At 39.1% G+C, this 21,384-nt stretch overlaps 1 protein-coding gene across 2 annotated transcripts in view; it reads left to right on the top strand.

The window, feature by feature from the left end:
- The window catches only part of WDR76 (WD repeat domain 76), a 773,733-nt gene that overhangs the window by 48,040 nt on the left and 704,309 nt on the right, over nt 1-21,384 (top strand). For both annotated transcript variants that reach the window (XM_044077715.1, XM_044077713.1), the window contains exon 2: nt 5,958-6,308. In XM_044077715.1, coding sequence (XP_043933650.1) covers nt 5,994-6,308 — 315 coding nt within the window. In that variant the 5' untranslated portion in view covers nt 5,958-5,993. The remainder of the gene's footprint in view (nt 1-5,957; nt 6,309-21,384) is intronic.

The following is a 21,384-nucleotide window of genomic DNA, read 5'->3' as shown; positions in this document are numbered from 1 at the left end:
TTGGCCGCAAGTTGGTTGAAGACCTTGGGCTTTTGCAGTTGGCCGAGTCCGAACCCATCAGTAAGAATGAAGGCGAGCTTTTGTAGTTGACCGAGTCCGAACCCATCAGTAAGAATGAAGGCGAGATGAACAACTCGCATGGAATGTTATGCTGAGTACATAACTTATTTTTTCTTAACAGATACTGTTCACACATACTTGAATTGCTAGCATAAGCCTGAACACACATGAGCTATTGAAACACCATGTCTTGCCACATTTGAAAAATGCGCTACTGTGATTTAACAGCCTTTTTCTTGCATAAGTAATGTGTTTTAACATTTTGTTCTTTTCTTGAACTGAGGTCACAGCTGTCTGCGTGACAGTCTGCAGATAGGTAGTAAAGCATTTGAAATATGATTGAAGCACATTTTTATATTATCTGAACTTTTGGTTTTAACCTGTTCTTGGGAAAATCTTGTTTAGGTTAACTACTCACTGCCCTGTACTTGGCTACAGTTTACAGTTGGCCTTGGCAACAGAGTTAATAGCTTCACACGAACATATTTTTGTTTTGCCAAAATTTAATACAGACTAGGGATTTGGAATTTAGAGTTACAAACCATTTACCTGTATTACTAAGGTTCAATGGGAAGAAAGTTAACTTGCAAGTTAATAGGAACTCACTTACTTAGGCTGGCCTTAGGCAGTAAGTTGCATAGGTCCTCTTTCCAGACTTGGTAGTTGTTCCGTCCTTAGTCTTGTGCTGAGTGGAATCTTTGGACATCAAATTTAGTGGAATAAAACCTCATACTCAGCCTTTTGGAATTAGGACATCTTTATTAGGCAGATGAGTATTGCTTGGATGACTGGGCTTAGAGACAGAGAGAGCTTATTTATTACAGTTTGTAGTGGGTTGAGCTTAGAGACCATGTCCCCTGTTTCATCATTGTGGGCGTGTGTGGGTGAGACTCAGGATTTTGATCTTTTACATCTTATGTAGTGGGTGGTGTTGCTCGTTATTGTTGGGGATGGGGTGGGTATCATACCCATTGGATCTGGTGTACCATTACAACTGATTTAAAAAATGGTTTACCTTAAATTCCAACATTTATCTTTATATTTACCAATTTTGTGTTCAAAAAAAGGAAATACAAAAGTACAAAAATGTGGTAGTAAAGCTAGTTTTTCAATTATCCCATTGTCTCTATTATATAGATGCAGTATTGTATTTGTAATTTTCAGTTAATATTTTTTTAATATTTAAAATATATATAGGGTTAGGATCGGCGTGTCAACAATTTGGAAAATGCCTAACTTGACTCTGCTGGTGTGTCACCCCCCCCCCCCCCCCGAAAAAGAGAAAAAAATATTTACATATTCATTTATTTAAAAAAAAAAAAAAAAATACCGTCCATTTATTTGTGGTGCTATGTAATATAAAAGAAATGTCAAATTATTTCAAAAATGAAATACGAATAAAACAAACTATGTAAAACTAATGAAAAAAACAGATTATTAAACCAAATTCATTATTAAAAACAGTTTCTTATAGTATATTAATCAAACAGGAGGAAATTTGCAATTATGCAGAAGTATAAAATGAGAAAAAGTAAAAGAAAAATCAGTAACATACAACAGAGAAAACAATATGCACACTGATATTCGGGCTTAAAATAGTGCACAAAAAATTACTCTAATTTTAATAGTAACTTTGAATTGAAATAAAAAAATATGGAATATTTTGCATTTGATTTGATTAGGATCAATTAATGACACTTTTGTTACCGAGTTAAGTTTCAAAGATAGGTACTTAGTGCTGCTTGCTTGGGGTTGAAGTGCACAAACTTCATGTCGGTCTGTTTCTTTTGTCCATTTTAATGTTGCCTAACTCAAAGAATAAGGTCTCGCAAACGTTCGTAAAAGAAAAAATTGTGAGTAAAACCATTGTTAGATTTTTAAGGATGCTAAAAGTTTCTGGTATTCGGTTCCAAGCATTCAGAATTTCTTGTTCGTAGTGGCACTCTTCATTCTGCAGGTGATTTCTTTCCTTTTCCTCAAGTTTAGACCTCCAGGTCAACAAACACTTAAGTCCAGATGCTAGCCTGGAACTCTGCTAACTGCATCTCTAATCCCTCAATTTGTAGCCATTGGAAATCATTTAATTCCTTAGAAATGTAGACTACTACATCCGGATACTTTATTCTTTAAATTGTCTGTTTTAAGCTTCTGAATTGATTGTCTTCCACCAAACTGATCAATTATTGTTTAAAATGTGCTGGTAGTTCATATGTAAGGGCTCCATTTCATTTTGCACATCCAAGCTGAATTCCTTGAAATATTTTTTAGTAGAGAAAAATACTCCAGTTTTAGTCCCCACATCTCTTTTGAAAATTTGAAGCTTAGTTTCCAAGACTTTTATGTATCCAAACAAAACGGCAATACATTTGCCAAAACCTTGTAACTTTAAGTTTAGTTCATTCATATGAATCCTGAGGTCTACAAAAAAAAAATCAGGGTGCGGACCCATGTACAATCACTGAACTGTTCCAGATTTTTATTCTCAACATATAACTTAATTTCTTCATAGCACTCCACAGAGGACTTTTCCTCATCTCAGCCACCTCACATTGTTGTGCATCAGCAGTCTGCTGCAAGTTGATTCAACTTTCTGCAGTAGTGCAGAAAATTCTCGCTTGTGAAGGGGTCGAGCAGCTATTAAATTCACTATTTTTGTTACACCTGTCATTGCATCATGTAGTTATGTGACTCCTGCCCTGGCACACCACACCTTCTGGTGGATAATGCTATGAAATCATACAATTGCATGTCCAATAGCTTCCATAAACAGTTTCACATATCCATTTTTTCCACCATATTGGGTGCGCCATCTGTTGTCACCGACACAACTTTAGACATGTCAGTGCTTAGCTCACAGAACATTTTTACCACAATGTTTCCTATTTCGTTCCCTGTTGTACTTTTGGCACTGTTTCTAACTTTGCCAGCTCTTCTCTCATTGTCTGACCATCCAGAAAATCTAGCAGTAATGACCATCTGAACCGATGAGGTGACATCAGTAGTTTCGTCAGGACAAATCAAAAAATATTTACGATGATTTGTTTCCTTTTTTTTTTCCATGTGTGTCAGAGATCATTTTCATCATTCTGTCTTTAATGTTATTTCTGCTGACTGCTAAATCAGAAATGCGTTTATTAATAGCATCTTTATTTTGCATATCTTGAAAAAGAAGTGCACATTTTAGAAGTTTTTCTTTAATAAATTAATTTTCCTTAATTGAGGGATTTGCCATAATGAGTTTTGTTGTAAGCAATGCTGAAAGTTAAATTCATAAGGACTCTCTAAGAATTTAAGGAAGTTATTCTATTGATACTCATTGCGGTGTAGCTGTTGAGAAACGTATTCCTTCCTTTCATCCTCTATTTTGTTTTCCAAAAAACAGTGATTTGTTTCAAAATGTCTTTACATTCCACTTATTATTTTATGACACAATAGGCACACTGATTTGCCATTTCTGTCAGTAACGCTGTACTTCTCAGTCCATGTATCTGGAAAGCTTCGACCATTTCCTTTATCACTCAGTCGTGATTTTTTAATGCAAGTTTCCTCCATAACAGGACAAAAACATTAAAGAAATAACTTACAACTTCAATCATTTTCCAAGAGTTCCCACAATTTCAAAATCCATTTCTCCTGACATTTCGTCATTCATGACATCTTCAGAGGAATTGCAAACAGTACGATTCTTGTACGTGTATGGTATCAGATTTATATTAGATAAATAGTACAATTTTTTTATTATAATTTCATTGGGTTCTTGTGTATAAATTATACAGGCCAAGCTCTGTTGTTTTTGCTTTAACTTTATCATGCGGACGATGAATGTTAAAAGAACATTTTTTCCTTTACAGGTGTACTTCCAAATAACTTGGTGTTGTAATTTATGAAGGGCTTTGCCTTTTTTATGCAAAGTGCCTCATAAATTTGCAAGCAGACCCCAACAGAATGTAAATTGCAAATTATGTATTGGTTTCAATTCGACCTGTCTTAACAGATTGGCAGCTTTTTCGGGATTAACCTATTGCTTATTGATAACTGCTTCCTTACCTCTGCAGCAGTGTTGTTGAACTGGCACAACAGAATTCAGCGCACTTGTTCACAAGAACAATGAACGCAAAAGCTGATTTCACACAAAAGCTGATAGTGCGCTCATTTTGGAGACTAAGGTTGCAGATATCCTGTACTCTTGCTGATTGAAAATGAGCTTCCCTTGCAGCGGTGGAAGTTAACTGAACTGTGTGGCTGCTGTTGCTGTCTCTCATTTTAGTTCTGAAGATTACAGATGACTTGCTGATATAGATGGTGAGAATCCATTTTAAGCTCTGGGTGGTGCATGGTTGGATATTTCTCGCATTTTTGTTTGTTCAGTTTCTTTGGTAACTCTGGTGTTGGTGAGTACCGGCGTGTCACCCAAAATGTTGTGGCATGTCATAGGTTCGCCATCAGTGATTTGTAACGTCTTTGGTATTAAGACTCTTTTAATGTTGAAAGAATAGAATGGAGAAAGTAGTTGCCATCTCTCTTCTGCGGCCCCTCAACAGATCTGCCTGGTGCAGTCTAATTGAGTCTTGTAAGTAATATTAGATGGAGTAGTCCTTTATTTAAGGTGGTTCCGTAATGTTTCAAAGTTTAGTGTACTGATCAGTCGAGGACTGGAGGTGCACCCTTGATAAAAGATTATATTTTTATCTAAAATAAAAATATGCATTGGTGCTTCGGGTGTATGAATGTTAACTTTTTTTATATTTTATTTGAAATCGCATATAGCAAGTCCTGGCTCTGAGAAATTCGGCAGAGAAATAAAAGCAGTCCTTGGACTGAAAATGCTGGTGTAGTTTATGGAGCTGGTTATCTGGCTCCTCTGTATAGGAAAAATATTTGAAGTCTTAGGGGGAGGTATGGGGAGATTTAATCTTGCATCCATATGTATCTAGTTAGAAATGTGCTGGCCACGGACTTTAACAGCAATCGCAAGTTACTATTATAGCATTTCTTTAGTTTCTATAAAAATCTGTTTAAACGTGTTTCACCTTGTTGGAGTTAATTTAAGAAAAATGAGGGAGTTGCATCCAGTCTCAGAGGACTGGTGGCTTAGTGCAGCTACTGGAGAGCTCTAACCATCCCGTTGGGCTCCTTGAGTGCTTGAACCTCCTTTCCTTGGTGGAGGAGAGTGAGACCCGTCCTTTTAATTTAATTTCCCCTCCCTGGCTGAATACTGCAGTGCTTGGGACTGCAATTTAAACATTGGTCAGCTGGGTCACAGGCATGGCTTCCTCTGTCTGCAAAATGCAGACAAACAACCTTTACTTCCCCGTATTTCAGCGTGTACTTGCTGATAAAAGCTGCAGTTTCCACAGAAAACAGTGAACTGACTTAAAGCCTCCAGTCTGTTGGTTTGGGGGTTGTTCATTGGGATGGTGCCCAAACAATGCTGTTTGTTTTCTCTCATACAGTAGCCTACTGTGATATTGGTGATTGTATGTTCCATGTGCTGCTTTAATATGTTTTACCATTTTTCAGTTTTCTTCAGGGTATTCCTAAATGCAAATGGGGGCAGGAAGAATGCCATGCCATTGCAAGCATTATATTCATGCAAAAAATGCATGCAGTCTGGAAAAGCAGGTGACTGTGGTGCAGCAGTACACTTAAAATGCAGTCCTTTCCGGAGCATTTAAAACTTCTACATCTAAAAGATTTAAAATTTTAAGAGACCTTGCAGCGAATGAGGAAATGGAGGCACTGTATCTTGTGGTCTTTTATACCTTAAGTGTTTTAAATTTGCTGTCACTCACTGTCCTACACTGTCATTATCAGCTGTGCTGTGTTTTTACAGGTATGGGATTGGGGGCTGGTTATAAATCGGCTAATTATATAAACTATATATTTATCTTTTGTAGGAAGTCACACCAGCAGACCAGAGTATTAGGAAGGCTATGCCTAAGGAACATGGACGACCCCAGAAGAATTTAATCACATCAACACCCACTGCTGCAAAGAACTTACAAGACAGAAATATGAAAACGCAATTGACCAGAAAGCGATTAATAGAAAAAAAGTCAGTCCAGGAAGAGTCTTTTGATGAACTGGTACCAAAAAGGGCAAGAAGAGAATTGGCACAAAAGTCTGAAGCAGTATCCAGTTCTGATCCGAGTGGAATATTGTCAACAGAGACCAAAACTGTCATGACTGTAGAAGGTGCTTCAGAAAGTGACTTAAGTGATGGAGAAGACAACAGCACTTTTTCACGGGTAAGGGGCCTGGTAGCTCACATATATTCTTTGAAGGTGTATCAAAACCTTTTGAGATTCATTAGAGGAGTAGCTAGGTCATTTAGAGTCCAGGGCGATACCTTCATTTGGTGTCCCTGCCTACAAAGAGACCAAGACGCTCAAAAGCATGTCCAAACAGGAAGTTACACATTTTTAGAGTTAATCATGTAACTGTCATGTGATACATAAGCAAACATGACACAACACGGCTTTAGCAATTTAAGGAAACTACACAGATATGTAAAATAAAGTTAGAATTCAGCACAATCCACATCTCTTTGCAGATGCAGTTCAAATACCAACAGAAACATAATGCATTATAGTATTAAGAGCTTGGCAACCACGAAGTGTAACACAGAAAACTTGAACTAACTGTAGCTGTGGCATGGATGGAAGAATCATGACCCAAGGGAGAAGCAGCTTGAGTGTACATTCTGACCCTTCAGCATTTTATATAGATATATATATAAAATAGTACATATAAATACACGTATGTATGTATGTGTGTGTGTGTGTGTGTGTGTGTGTGTATATATACATATATATATATATATATATATATATATATATATATATATATATATATATATATATGTGTGTGTATGTATATATATATATATATATATATATATATATATATATATATATATATATATAATTACATACACATGCATATATACACACATGCATATATATATACATTTTTTCCTATACATGTGTATATACACGCACAGATGCGTATACTGCACAGAAGTTTAGTGTGCATTGTCACACCATTTGTACCTGAAATTTACATCGTGTGTCACATTGACAGCTCCTTGTAACGTAATGTTTTAGTAGTTTGTGCTAGTTCACTGAGCACTGGATCATTTACACAGCAGCGTGTGATTATTGTCTGCTAATATAGCATGCCCAAGTGGCATAATGAGATGCACTTGAACAGCATACACACTCAGTGTTGGCAGCAGGGGTGTCCTTTACTAGACAAAATAGGCTGTATTTTGGAGTGCTTTATTTATGTTATAAAATGACCCAGACATAAAAAGAATAAAGATAAATGCAAATGTAATTAAATTCTGACATAATGAGTCCTGTTGGATTTATCTCGTATGCACAAGGTACAGGGTTTGTTTCTTACCTTTGGGATGGGAAGGCTAGCATTAAAATGGCTCACAAGGGCAGATGGCCTAGTACTATACTAACCTCTGAACTCTCTTACTTTATATGTATATATCTATATATATATATATCTATATATATATATATATATATATATATATATATATATATATATATATAAAATGTATACACACACACAAAACTGTTACTGCACAAAACAAACCATGATAGGTATGTAGCCAGTTCCCTTGTTAGTCTCATCAGTAAAGAAAGTGCCTGAAGTAATAATTGGTAAATTAAGTGTCTGAGCTAAAATTAGCTTTAATTATAATACACATTTTGTAAAAACCCACTAATAATCCTAAATATCAATATCAGTCTCCTCCAACAACCCCTTCAGCAGCATGGCCTGGTATGCACAAGCACCAAAACGAAACATTTCCCCCAATGACCTCTTCAGCAGTTTGGACAAGAAGCATACAAGTAAGTAATCCTACTTGTATAAGAGATTTTTTGCTCCTCTCTCTCCTAGTGTCTCTTCCAACACACCAGCTGCGCCCAAAGTGAGTAGTGTTTAGATTTTCAAAAACACTGCATCCCTCAGCTGACTGTGGGTGCCAGTGACCTAGCCCAATACACGGTCTTTCTTTTTTTTTTTTTCTCTCTCCAAACACCTTTATTGAATTATCACTTTGTGACATTGGCAAATTTACATTTATATAGAAGTAGTCAAGCTATACTAACATACAGACATTGTACTTCACATATATTGCTATATATTGTATAACTTAAGCAATATTGTATAAATTATTCAATTCCTGCCTTTTTTTTTTTTTTAAACAAGAAACTTCTTTATTAAACCATCACTTACTACGTAGGCAATCATATAATTATATAAATGGAAAAGAACACACTGACCCAATCCTAGTCGCAAGCATTTTACATCACAAACCATACTGACACACTGTTGCAAACATTATACCTCACTTATAATCTACCCAATCTTTCTCACTCAAACATTACATGGCTCATTTAAGTCCTGCTGCCTTTTAGGCCTCATTCCTCCCTTGTATGTATTGTTCCCACAGTTTCCATTTTGCCTATGTAGTTTGCTCCTATTGTTTTCTAAAGATCTCCGTTCCAGTTGTTTTATCTCTGTTACTATGTTCTCTACTTCCAGTATAGTTGGTTTAGATTTTTATTTCCATTTTCTAGTAATTGTTTTTTTGGCAGCCACCATTATTATACACAACAAGGCCTTACCATGTGTAAGCAATTCTGATTCTGTGTCACAGCTCAGAAGAATCATCTCCCTTGCCAGATCAGTCTGCCCACTGAGCATCTCCGACAGTGCATCCCACAGGGAATCCCTAAAGTGTACTAGCTCACTGCACTCCCAGAAAATATGTTCCCAATTTCATCTTTCTTCCACTTCACACCTCCAGTATTTACTGTCTGCCTGTGGAAGTATTCTCTGGAGTCTACTTGGGGTATAAAAATATCTGTGTAAACATTTCCAGGCAAAAATCCTAAATCTTCTAGATTTTGTTGCATATTTGGGAGACCTACATATATCCTCCCATTGTGTCTTTGAATTGCTTGTCCAGTCTCTCATCCCATTCCTTTCTAACCTCCTCTGATTCTTAGTTATTGTGTAGTATTATATATGCTGTACTAATTATTGCTTTTTTAATGGCAATGTCTGTTGTAGATTTTATTAAAAACTCTACCGGTGCTGGTCTTTTGTTTAGGACCCCCCCTATTTTAGTTTCTGTTTATCTGATCGTCTCCATCGAGACATGAGAACCAGGCAGTTTAATCAGATTGTTTCCATGGAAACATGAAAACCAGCTGCAGAATTGTTACTGAGCTAGCATGTATTGGCTAGAAAAAAGCCTCATAAAATTCAGTGTTCTTTTTCATTTACTTGCTCTCTCTCAAAACTTGTTAATAAATCAACATAAGGTCTTTAAACCAGTCATTTACTCATGCAAGCATGAGAAAAAGCACACTAGTTTTCCTTTTATTCTTTTTAACCAGGCTTTTTTTATACATCGCAATGCCTACATTTCTTAAAACTTGAGTAAGGAGAGAGAGAGAAGGGAGAAGGAAAAAAAAATAGTAACACCTATTTACAATCCCCATTACACTTAATAACTGAAAACAACTGTAGAATGTAAAGAAAACCACATGCCACAAAATTTCTACTTTTTAAGGAAAAACAAATCTTTACTTTAACTTTCTCGCTCCTCTTGCCCCCCAAAGTGCTTTTCCAAACATTAATAATATAATTATTGTATTGTAATCCCATGTTAAGTTACTGGTTTTATTACTGTTCATCTCTGAAATCCTGTTTCTGCTTCATTTCCAACATACTCTTGATTCTTCTAGTAATTTCTCATGCTACCTTCCTTCTCTCCAACATTTTCCATTGAAAATTTTGAAAAGGTTTCACGGGTGCAATCCCTCTTTGGTCTTTATTACCAGAAGAACAAGAAGCAGAATCTCCTTCTGTTTCATAGCTTACTTTTTGTTGGATAAACTTTTGTATTTCCTCTTTAGTATGAACTTCATCAAAAAATGATTTTGTCCCTCCAGGGAAGAATACCTTGAAGACAGCTGGGTACAGCAGTTTTGAATCGCACTCCTACATCTCGACATTTCTTGAATAGTGGAATAAATTTGCTCCTCTTCTGTCTGGTGTACAGTGAGTAATCATTCTCCAGAAACACTGTGCTGTCTCCCACTTTTAGTATGTTGTCCTTCTGCCACAACTTTGTCAGAATCATCTCTTTCTGCTGGTAGGATTGCATTTGTACTAGTAAATTTCTAGGTTGCTTTCTTATAGTCAAATTTGGAGTATATACACACGATGTGCCCTTTCAACTAATAACTCTTGCTGTGGAATACCTGTCCAGTTCCTTATTTGTACGTTCATAAAATTAATGCAGTCTGTTCCTTCCAGCTTCTCTGGTATTGCTTGGAAATATCAGGTTTTCCCTCTGTGCTCTGTCTAATTCTATTTTTGAAACCTCTCTTCCTGAGCAGTCTCATAGTCAGCCAGCCTTTTCTTTTATTTCAATTTCTGATTTTTGCAGCTTTATCTTCTTATCTGAATATCTGTTTAAAGCTTCTTCCATTTTTCCAGCCTTTTGATGTTTGTATTGATATACTCCATCAGTGTTTTGTTCATTTTAAGCAGGTCTTTATGCAGTTGTCTTGTATCTTCCTGTAGGTTACAGGAAGTCATGTCTGACGGTTGCATTGCTTTTTGCTGAACAGCTGCAGAACTCTCTCCAGTCTGTGTTTCTTCCTCACTTTTTTTATAGCTGATTTTTTTCCAGGTCTTCTGTATTTCTTTATTCCTGACATCCAGGCAGTGCACTTACTAGCCAGTTAGTGAAATTTACCGATGAACACAAGTCTACTAGCCTTCTCTGCTAAATTCCAGTTTTCATACTGGCAGAGCTAGAAATAAACTGTTACTCAATGTGCAGCCATCTTGAAAGTCTCAGTACACGGTGTGTCTTGACCTCAGCACCGCCCCCTCTACCTGCACAGCCAGTTACAAGCCTTTTGGGACTGGTGCCCAAAGAAGATGATGTAAGTGGGGGCGGGCGGCGTTTCCATACGCCTGTTGGATGTATTCGTTAGTTTCCCTTAAGGGGGAAAAAGTATTTGATTAAAAACTTTCTCTTTTTTCTATATGTATTTTATGTTTGCAAAAACTAAATTCTAGATAAGACAGTGCCTGGGGCAATTGCCTCATTTACCCCACCCTAGTTATACTACTTTGCATAGACTGATAAATGAAACAGATTTTGTGCATCCTTATAGGAGGAAGTGATAATAGTTTAGATTCATAAATATTGTCACTTGTCTGTGCATATTTTGCTATTTGAAATCATAGGTGTTTAGGGGTGTGTACGGGAGCTCGAGCTTTGGAACACCAACTACAGCACAAATGTGCAGTACCATTCATTCTTTTGCCAGCATTCTCTTTAAATAAGATGTTTTAGGCTTTACTTAAAACTCCTCTTCTGCTGGCCTTGGTGCCCCGAGGCACTAGTGACATTGTATGTCTTCACCCTTCAGGTCTGCATGCTTTAAACCTACATTAGGTGAGACACATTGACAATAAACCATGTGTTTATTTTATCCACAGTTTGTTTTTGTGAATTCTAATTTTTGCACAGATGTTAAGTATGCCCACTACTTAAGATACCCTGGTGTATGTTTGCAGTTATTACTCTACAAACTCCAGGCATGATTGAGTTGTTTGAATTGTATTATCAAATTCCCAATAATGTGAAATTTGCCTTTTCTTCTCTCCTTCCTGTTGCACTTTTACTTTGTGAGGTGTTAAAAGATCCTGTAATCATCACAGAGCTGCAGTTCCTACCTAGTTTCAGCTTTACATTCGGTTAGGAATTGACTGGCAGTGTGACTTTCTTTTGTATAATGTGTATCTTGTTTTACACATTTCAACCCAAGATGGCTGTAAGGCAGAGGCTTTTAATTTCATTTTAAGAAATATAGGCTTGTTTTATCCGCACAGTTTATTGCCTTAATGGCACTAGTAAGTTGTCCTCCCAGAGCTCAGATATGGAAATTTTCAATGGGCCATCCACATAAACTATCCACTAAACCAAGGCAGTGGTGTCACACTGTGTATCCTGTCTCTTAGCAGTTTTGCATGTTAGAGCCTTTCTTCTGTGAATGTTCAGCTTCACGTGAATGGTTCTGTAATCTGTATTCATCTCTACAATTTTCTTGCTTCTGATGAACATTGTTGGATTAAGTGGAATGCAGGTGTTTATTGTCAGCATTACTGTACTAGTAAGAGTAGACTTAAAAGTACTATATTAAAATTAATTTTGCCATCTTACAAAACGGTAGCCACTTGTTTTCTGTTTCTTGTAGTTTTTTGATGCTTAGAATCAAATCTGTGCTCGAATTAGGTAATTGCAGCTCTGCAGGTGCAATATTTTAAAAATATCAGATGTAAACTGCCAAGATGTTTTTGTGTTCAATTGTATGCCTCTCAAGCTAGCCTGCTTGTTTTTTCCCATCCCTCCCACACTTATTGCTGCTGCTGTTTTATAACAAACCTCTATCTCTGGCCTCCACCACTTACAATGAACTGATTTCCAAAGTCTCTCCCTCCCCTCTTTCATTGTTGTTTACTGTTGCATTTGTATTATGTACTGTTCTCATTGTTTTCCATTTATCCATGATGCTGAGTGCCCACCCAGCAAACCAGTATTGCTCTTGAGTAAACTTCCTTTATTACATATTGTCCCCTGCTCATTTTCCAGGAGCTCAGTAAAGCTTGGAGTCCTAGCCTGCATTCCAGAAGTTTTTTCCCTGTATCCAGAGTCCTCCAGATCAAGTTAAGTACCTGTTGATTACCAAATCGCGTATGTTATTTTGAGTGATCACTATTGTTTCCTGCTTTTGTGTGCATTTCACTGTTTTTTAAATTGCTCTTCCTCTTACTGTTACTGCTATAAGACTGACTTGAAATGGCCTTTAGCAAGGGATTTCCAGCTAGTTGTGTAAGTGATGTTCATCGTGTTACCCTGCTGCAGTCATCACACTTGGGTTATCCTGTTGTCAGGCGGTCCCGCAGTCGGCCGGAATTCCAAAGTCTTGGTCCGGTGTCGGTTGCTGTCGCTTCTTCCCTGACGTCAGTGCGCCAGGGGTATATATAATGCATCCGACGCCCTTTTCCTTCTTTCTTGCCTCGCGGTGCCCAAAGCAGAAGCAGTTTGCAAGTGCCAGTCGGCCGACTCCTGAGATTTTCGAAGTCGAATTTCAGATCCGAAGTCTTCAATAAAGCTAAGTACCCCGTTGGGGAAACTTTTCTTGCCTCAGACCGATGTCAGAAAAAGTTAACAATTGTATTTCTTGTGGGAAGCAAATACCTCATAAAGATTTTCATTCTTACTGCATACCTTGCCTAGGCCCAGACCACGACGTCACTAGTTGTCGTTTTTGTGATAGGTTTAATAAGCATACTATAAAAAGACAGTTTGATTTCGCACGACACTACTTCGGTAGAAAATTTAACTACACTATGCCGTCGGAGCAACTGACTACCGGCGTGTACAAAAAATGCAAGGAATAAGGACAGGCAGCCTAGACCCAAGCCAGACTCCGAGGCCTCGGCTGGTCCGGTCTCTGGTTCACCGGTCTTCAGTGAGGTTCCGACGCAGCTCCTGACTACCGCAGATCTGGAACCCGAGACCGCTTCGGAACTTTTGGTGGAAAATACTAGGCAAACGCAGCCATTTTGTTTAGCCCCTACCGACGACTCTGCTGAAAAAGATGTCGGTCCTGCAGAAACACCTTCGGTTTCTGAAGGTGTCTTCAGACCGACTGCGCTTACCATAAAAACGTATCCTAAGACTAAGCCTCCTCTGAACAAGTGTCTATTTCCTCGGGCTCCTCTGAGGACCAAGATTATCCCTTCTCCCCTTATGAAGATTCTGATGCTGAGGATTCTATTCCCTCAGCTTCTCCTCCTGAAGACTACTCTTTTGGGGAAACTTTACACACTATGAGGGAACATTTTCACTGGGAAGGTCAGGACTACTCTGACTCTAAGAAAAGGCTCAGAGTTTCTTTTACTCCCCCAGCACAGACCACTTGCCACCCCCCCAGTTTTGGACATTGTGGATGATGTTTACTTAGAATCCAGTTTGAACCCAGATTCTCTGCCTCCGGCCAAACCTGACAGATACTATAGAGTGCCTGATTCCCACAAATTTCTTTATAGAAGTCCTGTTGCTGATCCAAAGACCATCTCCCAGGGTCCCAAAGGGGCTAAGGCTTCTATGGCAAAATATCCTGTACCCTCTGAAAGGGACTCCAGCGCACTAGACAGGTGGGGGGAAAAAGGTTTACACCTCAGCCACTTTAGCTATGAGGGCACTAAACTGCCAGTTTCAACATGCTAAAATATCAGCAATTTCTAATGTCTCAGTTAAAACAAAAAGTACACTCCCTCAACAGTCTGAATTGAAAGAAATGCAGGATCTGTTGCATGCAACTGAACAGGTGGGCAAACCTACTTTACAATGTGGTTTGATTCTTTGGAGGCTTCCTGCAGAACAGCTGTCACTGGGTCTGTTATACGTAGGCATTCTTGGTTAAAGGAACAAACTCTGCCTGATCATGTTAAAGCAAAGCTTCTAGATGCTCCCTTACAGCAGGATGTTCTTTTTGGAATTGAAGCAGAAGTCTTAAAGAAAATGGAGGATAAGGCAAAATCTATGCAAACAGTCAAAGATTTCCTACAGGTACAGCCCCCTCGCTTCAGCAGAAATTGGCCAACAAAAAATTGGTCCTTTCCAGCTACTGACAGAGCACAGAGGGTAAATACAGACATCCAAGAGGCAGAGGACAACCACAAGCCCAGTACAAACCTCGACAATGGGGCACTGCCGCACAGAAGGGAGGAGAAGACAGGTCCCAAACTACCAGAAGGCAAACTCAATGACTTACACCTCATCTGGCCAAGCAACACTTTCTTGGCAGCCCCCTTGGGAGGAAAACTCGCACTTTTTTCAGACAACTGGCACATTGTCACAAAGGACAAATGGGTCCTAGACATAATTTCACGAGGATACAGATTCCATTTTCACACCTTGCCAATGAAAAGAGGAATGCCAAACCTGCCACAAAATCAATGGGCAGAGGCACAAAGACAAATTACAGCTCTCATGGACATGAGAGCCATTCAACTGGTACCTACTCGAGAGCAAGGCCAAGGATTTTACTCAAGACTCTTTCTAGTTCCCAGAAAGGACAATGCCTGGAGACCAATTCTGGACCTTTCAAGTCTAAACACCTTCTTACAAGTACCCAAATTCAAGATGCTAACACTACAGCAGCTTCTTCCCATGTTGGGCAAGCAAGCATGGCTAGTAACGTTGGACCTCAAGGAGGCATACCTGCATGTCCCTATCAGACAAAGTTGCAGAAGATACCTCCTTTTCATTGCAGGTTCAACCCATTACCAATTCTCTGCACTGCCCTTTGGCTTATCTACTGCACCCAGGGTCTTCACAAAATGCCTGGCACCAGTAATTGCATACTGCAGACAAAGAGGAATTCAAATATACCCATACCTGGACGACTGCCTCATCCAAGCAGAAAGCAAGGACATCCTCTTACAACATCTGGCTTTTGTAAAACATCTTCTAAGTTGCCTGGGGTACACAGTAAATGAAAAGAAATCAAAACTAGTACCCTCACAAAATATAACTGCCCAGGAGGCTTATCTGACGCCATACAAACAACTACAACTGACTCAATATTTCAAAACCATGGCAACAAAGACCCATCTACCTGCAAGAAAAATTCTGCAGGCCTTGGGCTTCATGGCATCTTGCATACTACTAATACCATTTGCAAAGCTGCATATGAGGAAATTACAGTGGTACCTAAAAAGCGTATGGTCTCAACACAGCCACAGCTTGGACACAATGGTATCTCTCATTCCCTGCCTACAGCAGGAGTTTTTATGGTGGTCACTGGCATGTCACCTCAACAAGAGTCCGCCTTTCACCTTGCCCCTAGCCAGGCAAACTGACAACAGATGCATCGGACTACGCCTGGGGGGCACACATGGCAGGACAGTGCGTTCAAGGCGTATGGACTGCAGATCAAAGGAATCTGCACATCAATCAAAAAGAGATGCTAGCTGTACAGAATTCTCTGACAGCCTTCAAGAATCTATTACATCCAGGACAATTTACAATAAGGACGGACAATATCACAGTAATGTGGTACATAAATAAACAAGGGGGTACACACTCCTACCCTCTATGCAGGCAAGCAATGACCTTGTGGAACACCGCTCTGGCTTGCCAAGTTCAGTTACAAGCTCAATTCCTGCCCGGAAAAAAGAACACCTTGGCAGGCGACCTCAGCAGAAACATCATGGATCCCCACGAGTGGAAACTGGATCCACAAGTATTTGCAGTGATAACTCAAAAATGGGGCCTTTCAGACATAGACCTGTTTGCCAGTCCTCAAAACTATCAACTAACAAAATTTTGTACAAGGACACTTCACCATCAAGCTTGGAAAGTGGACGCACTCTCATTCAGTTGGAAAAACCTGACAGTATATGCCTTCCCTCCATTGCCTCTCACAAAGGTGCTTCTGAAAGTCAGAAAGGAGAGACCACGACTGATGCTCATAGCCCCAGACTGGCCATGCCAGCACTGGTATCCACTATTGAGGAATATGGCCCAGGGCCCACCTTGGATTTTACCACAAATTGCCCATTTGCGCATCGGATTCTTCACAGCCAGCTAAAAACCTTAAATCTGGCTGCATGGCATATCACCTAAACATCCAGCCAACTCCTCTTTCCCAAGCAGTTATGGATGTTATTCTGGAAGCCAGGAGACCCAGCACCAGGAAGGCCTATTCGGACAAATGGAAAATGTTTTGTGCCTGGAACCAAGCTAAAGGCCAAAACACACTTCAGCCTCACATGCCTCAGATTCTACAGTATTTAACTGAGATGTTGCACAAAGGACTTTCTTTTTCTTCCATTAAAATCCATGCATCAGCTATTTCTGCCCACTACAACACGGAACCACCCTTATTTTCGCATCCACTTCTAAGGCAGTTCCTCATAGGGGCAAAAAACATTAGGCCCCCCCAAGAGATCACCTACACCAACATGGGACCTAAATTTTGTTCTGGAAAAACTTATGCTACCTCCCTTTGAACCAGCTTTTTCTGCAGATCTACAGTTCCTATCATGGAAGACTGCCGTGCTGCTAGCAATAACTTTGGCTAGAAGAGTCTCAGAGCTGCAGGCACTAATGGCAGTGGAACCTTTCCTCATTTTCCATCAAGACAGAGTTTCTCTATGAACTAATCCTTCCTTCATGCCTAAGGTGGTTTCCAGTGTGTCTTTAAATCAAACCATTCACTTACCCAACTTCTTCCCAAACCCACAGAACAAAGGAGAAAGACTCCTGCATTCCTTGGACATTCACAGGTAACTTTGTTACTACTTGGATAAAACTAAGGCTTTCAGAAAATCTGACCAGCTCTTTGTATCTCATGCTACAGCTTCACAAAGGAAGGCTATATCAAAACAAACCATTTCCACATGGATAGGACATTGCATTAATTTTTGCTATATACCCATCATGGAAAACAAGTTCCTGCTACCGTTAGGCCCCACCCTACCAGGGCAACGGCTACATCTACAGCCTTCCTCAGGGGGGTTCCAACCAAGGAGATTTTGGAAGCTCGCCAAAAAGCAATAGCGTAGCGGTAGAGACGTCGGCTGAAGAATAGGCAGTCATGGTTCGAGACCCCACAACATAAATTTTTGGGGTTGGGAGGATGGCCTAATGGTTAAGGTGTTTGCCTTACAGACACAAGGTACAGGGTTTGAATCTCACAGGGGATAATTGTCTAGGCTTAAAATGGCTCGCAAGGGCAGTTAGCCTAGTACTAATCTATGAATCTATGCAACTTTGAGTTCAGTACACACCTTTACCAAACACCATCACTTACCACTTTACTCTAAGACTAGGGCTGGCTTCGCCACTACAGTTCTGCAGGGCCTTCTAGCCTCCTCTAACCCTTTAACTCCTCCACCCATCCATAGCTTTGGGATTCTTCCCAAGTGTGATGACTGCAGTAGGGTAACACGATGAACATAGTACAGTTTTGTACCTACCATAAATGTAGATGTTAGAGTGTTCACCCTGCTGCAGTCCAGGTTACCCTCCCTCCATCCCCTCTGATCTAACTGGCTAAATCTCTACAATACCTTTCTGATGTATTTGCTTATAGCTGGAGGGATTTTGTGTTTGTGCAGAAAATTACTTAATTTAGTACTAATTACTGACAACCTTTTTGCGGGCACCTGACATCTGGGGCAAGAAAAACTGAAGAAAATGGCGTCTGATGCATTATATATACCCCTGGCGCACTGACGTCAGGGAAGAAGCGACAGCAACCGACGCCGGACCAAGACTTTGGAATTCCGGCCGACTGCGGGACCGCCTGACGACAAGATAACCCAAGTGTGATGACTGCAGCAGGGTGAACACTCGAACATCTACATTTATGGTAGGTACAAAACTGTACTTTTTGTGACGGCAGTGCATGTGTGGGTCCCTTCTACAGTGTTTTTACATTTAGGAAGACTGGGTTTTTGCTTGGTCTGTCTGAGTTGGGAAATACAAGAAAGGACTTGTAGTGTATAGTCATTTTGTTGGCCAGAGCACTCATTAGTTAGTTTTCTGAAAATAATTTTTTTTTTGTGCTCCTTTAGATTTTGAGCGTTGGTTTAGCAATCGCCTGTACAACCTAGAAAGAACAGTTCATAAAAATGAACCCTATAAAGCAGTAATATAGCACCAATTCCTCATGTGCCAACAAGCTAATAGCAGCTAGTTGGGAGTTGAGTGGCAATACTTACAGATTTAGTTGAATTCAGTATTCTGTAAACATTAATGTTAATAACATTTAGTGCTGTTTAGCATAATCTGTTCTGATAAAACATCCTTAATAGCCTTCTAACCCCAATACACCACCCCCTTAAAGCTCGCAGATCAAAAGACTGAACAGTATGGATATGCAATTTAACTTCTGTGTAGCCAGCTTTGTGGATATGGGCATCTTGAGACAATATAACGACCACTTTATCCTTAAAGAAGCAGACACAGTATGTTAGAGGTGTATTTACACAATGATACTGGAGGCTAAACTCTTGGATAAAAGTGCACATCAGGTTATCGAAACCATGCACATAAAGCACATTACACGTAGTACACTACACACAAACGGACTAACATATGCTGTGGCACTTAAATGCAATCTCCCTAAGCAACAAAGGTTGCGTGGCTCACCCTTTGTCAAAACTATGCCTGAGCAAGCCCAAAGGCACTCAGAAAAATCATCACAGATACTGCCACTCTCAGTGGAGCCCCGAAGGCAAGCAAACACACTTCCCAGGATCCTCATCCTAGAGGGTTCCATTTTAAAATATACTGATGCCCCTCTAACTAGGCTGAACAAGGAGAAGATGACTGCTAGTTGCTTATCTGGAACCAGAATCTACCGGATCATTTTATTTATTTATTTTACATTTGTTGATCGGGATAGTCCGACTGGATTCATATCCATTTTCAGCAGAGGCCCGGGGAGAAAAGCTCCAGTGTAGACAGATGCAATAAAAACAATGAAGACTATTACAGATATGGTATTTACAAAGAATACATAAACAGACATGAATAGACAAGTTCACAGGTTAGAGTTACCCCTGTTAATAGTCAGGGGAAAATTACAGTAGTTTGATTAATAGATTAGACAGACAATCATTAATGCACCTACATCACTATGTCACAGGTACAAGTATGATTCCATCATAGTCACGTAGGTGTAAATTACCTAAGCTGTATCTCTCTGGACTATATGTGAAGAGTGATATTATGGAGTTTTCAGACCATGTGTATCAGGCTTGTGTGAGCCTAGCACTGAACACGGCCACGTACTGCCTGGATGTTGGAGTTCTAAGATTTAAAGAAATTTGGGGAATTAAGGCATCATTTGGTAAGAGGACTACCTGACACATAAGAGCAAGGGTGTCTTGATTACATCATACTTAGGTTTGGATACAGGGTTAGTCCAAAGTTTCACTGGACTATAAAGTTTAACAACACTAAGTAGATAGTTTATTGGAGGGTGGTCTGGTAGTATTCCAAGCCCAAGGACAGTGGCAACTAATGTAGTGACACATTTTCCAAGGCACAATTTAAAAGGATAGTTTTTTATAAATTTAGGCGAATCACAGTAGACCAAGTATTGTTTTTGATACATGTAAAAATTGAATTTAGTCGTGATGTTCCGAAATGATATGAAAGGGAGCATTCGACAATGTATTTTGTATTTTACATGTCAATTTTTAGATTTTTATTACAGTAGTATACGGAATTAGATATGAATAAATAACTGTCACGTACTGTTTTTTAATCACTGTGATCAAAGATTGGTATTGCATTGTTTTTAAGAAAGTACTTAGTTTTATGTAAAATAAGCGACAAAAGTTATCAATTCTTTCATTTTGTAACTATATTTTTCAGGTTTGATAATTCAAATCTGTTGTAATTAAATAAGCAGATAGAAAAAAACACTATACATAATGTATTGGCAAGAAGTTATAACATTTATGGTATATATAACATCTATTTACTGTTACAAACAGTTTTTACACTGCTAATAGAGAAAGTTAATTAATGACATCATTTCCTGTAAGCATTTTATAAAAGACTCAAGCATGAGGGGGCTTGTTGTCTTTTTTTCTGAAGAAGTTCACGGAAAATAAAGTGAAAGAAAGCGCTAATTTTCAGTGCCTCTATTGTGGATTATTCTACTTTCATTGTCCTTTCAAGTTTTCAAGTTTGTTTTTTCGGCTTAGTTCGAAATTTTCACGTAGCACTGAACACATATTACCATTGCAGAGGATGATGCTATTATATGACCAAAAAATGATTGATTTCAACAACTGACTGTGTTTTTCTAGGGGGATCCAGTATTTGTCAGCTTGAGAGGATATGATTAACAGACCACGTTGCTTTGCCAAAGATGGTCTGCACCTCTTCCCCCTCTAAGCTTTCAAATACTGGTATCCACCCAGTTACTGCCTTTTTTAAGCAATGTCAAACTGGCAAATGCCAAACCAGCAAACCTACAACATAGCAAAATCAACTGAACTGAATCTTAAGTTATGCCAGGAGCATAAACAAAAAAACAAAACTACACTCCCATATTCTCCTCACACTCGAATGTAGACATCTGCGCAGTTACTGAGACATGGTTTAAAGTGTCAGGGAGTACCCTGGCAGTGCAAGCTATCTGTGCCTTACACACTTTTAGACAAGTAGCTGTA

This window comes from Protopterus annectens, chromosome 7.part0 (genome assembly GCF_019279795.1).
Source record: "Protopterus annectens isolate FY-2018-M chromosome 7.part0, PAN1.0, whole genome shotgun sequence".
Taxonomy (NCBI): Eukaryota; Metazoa; Chordata; order Ceratodontiformes; family Protopteridae; genus Protopterus; species Protopterus annectens.
This window is presented reverse-complemented; position numbering and strand designations above follow the sequence as displayed.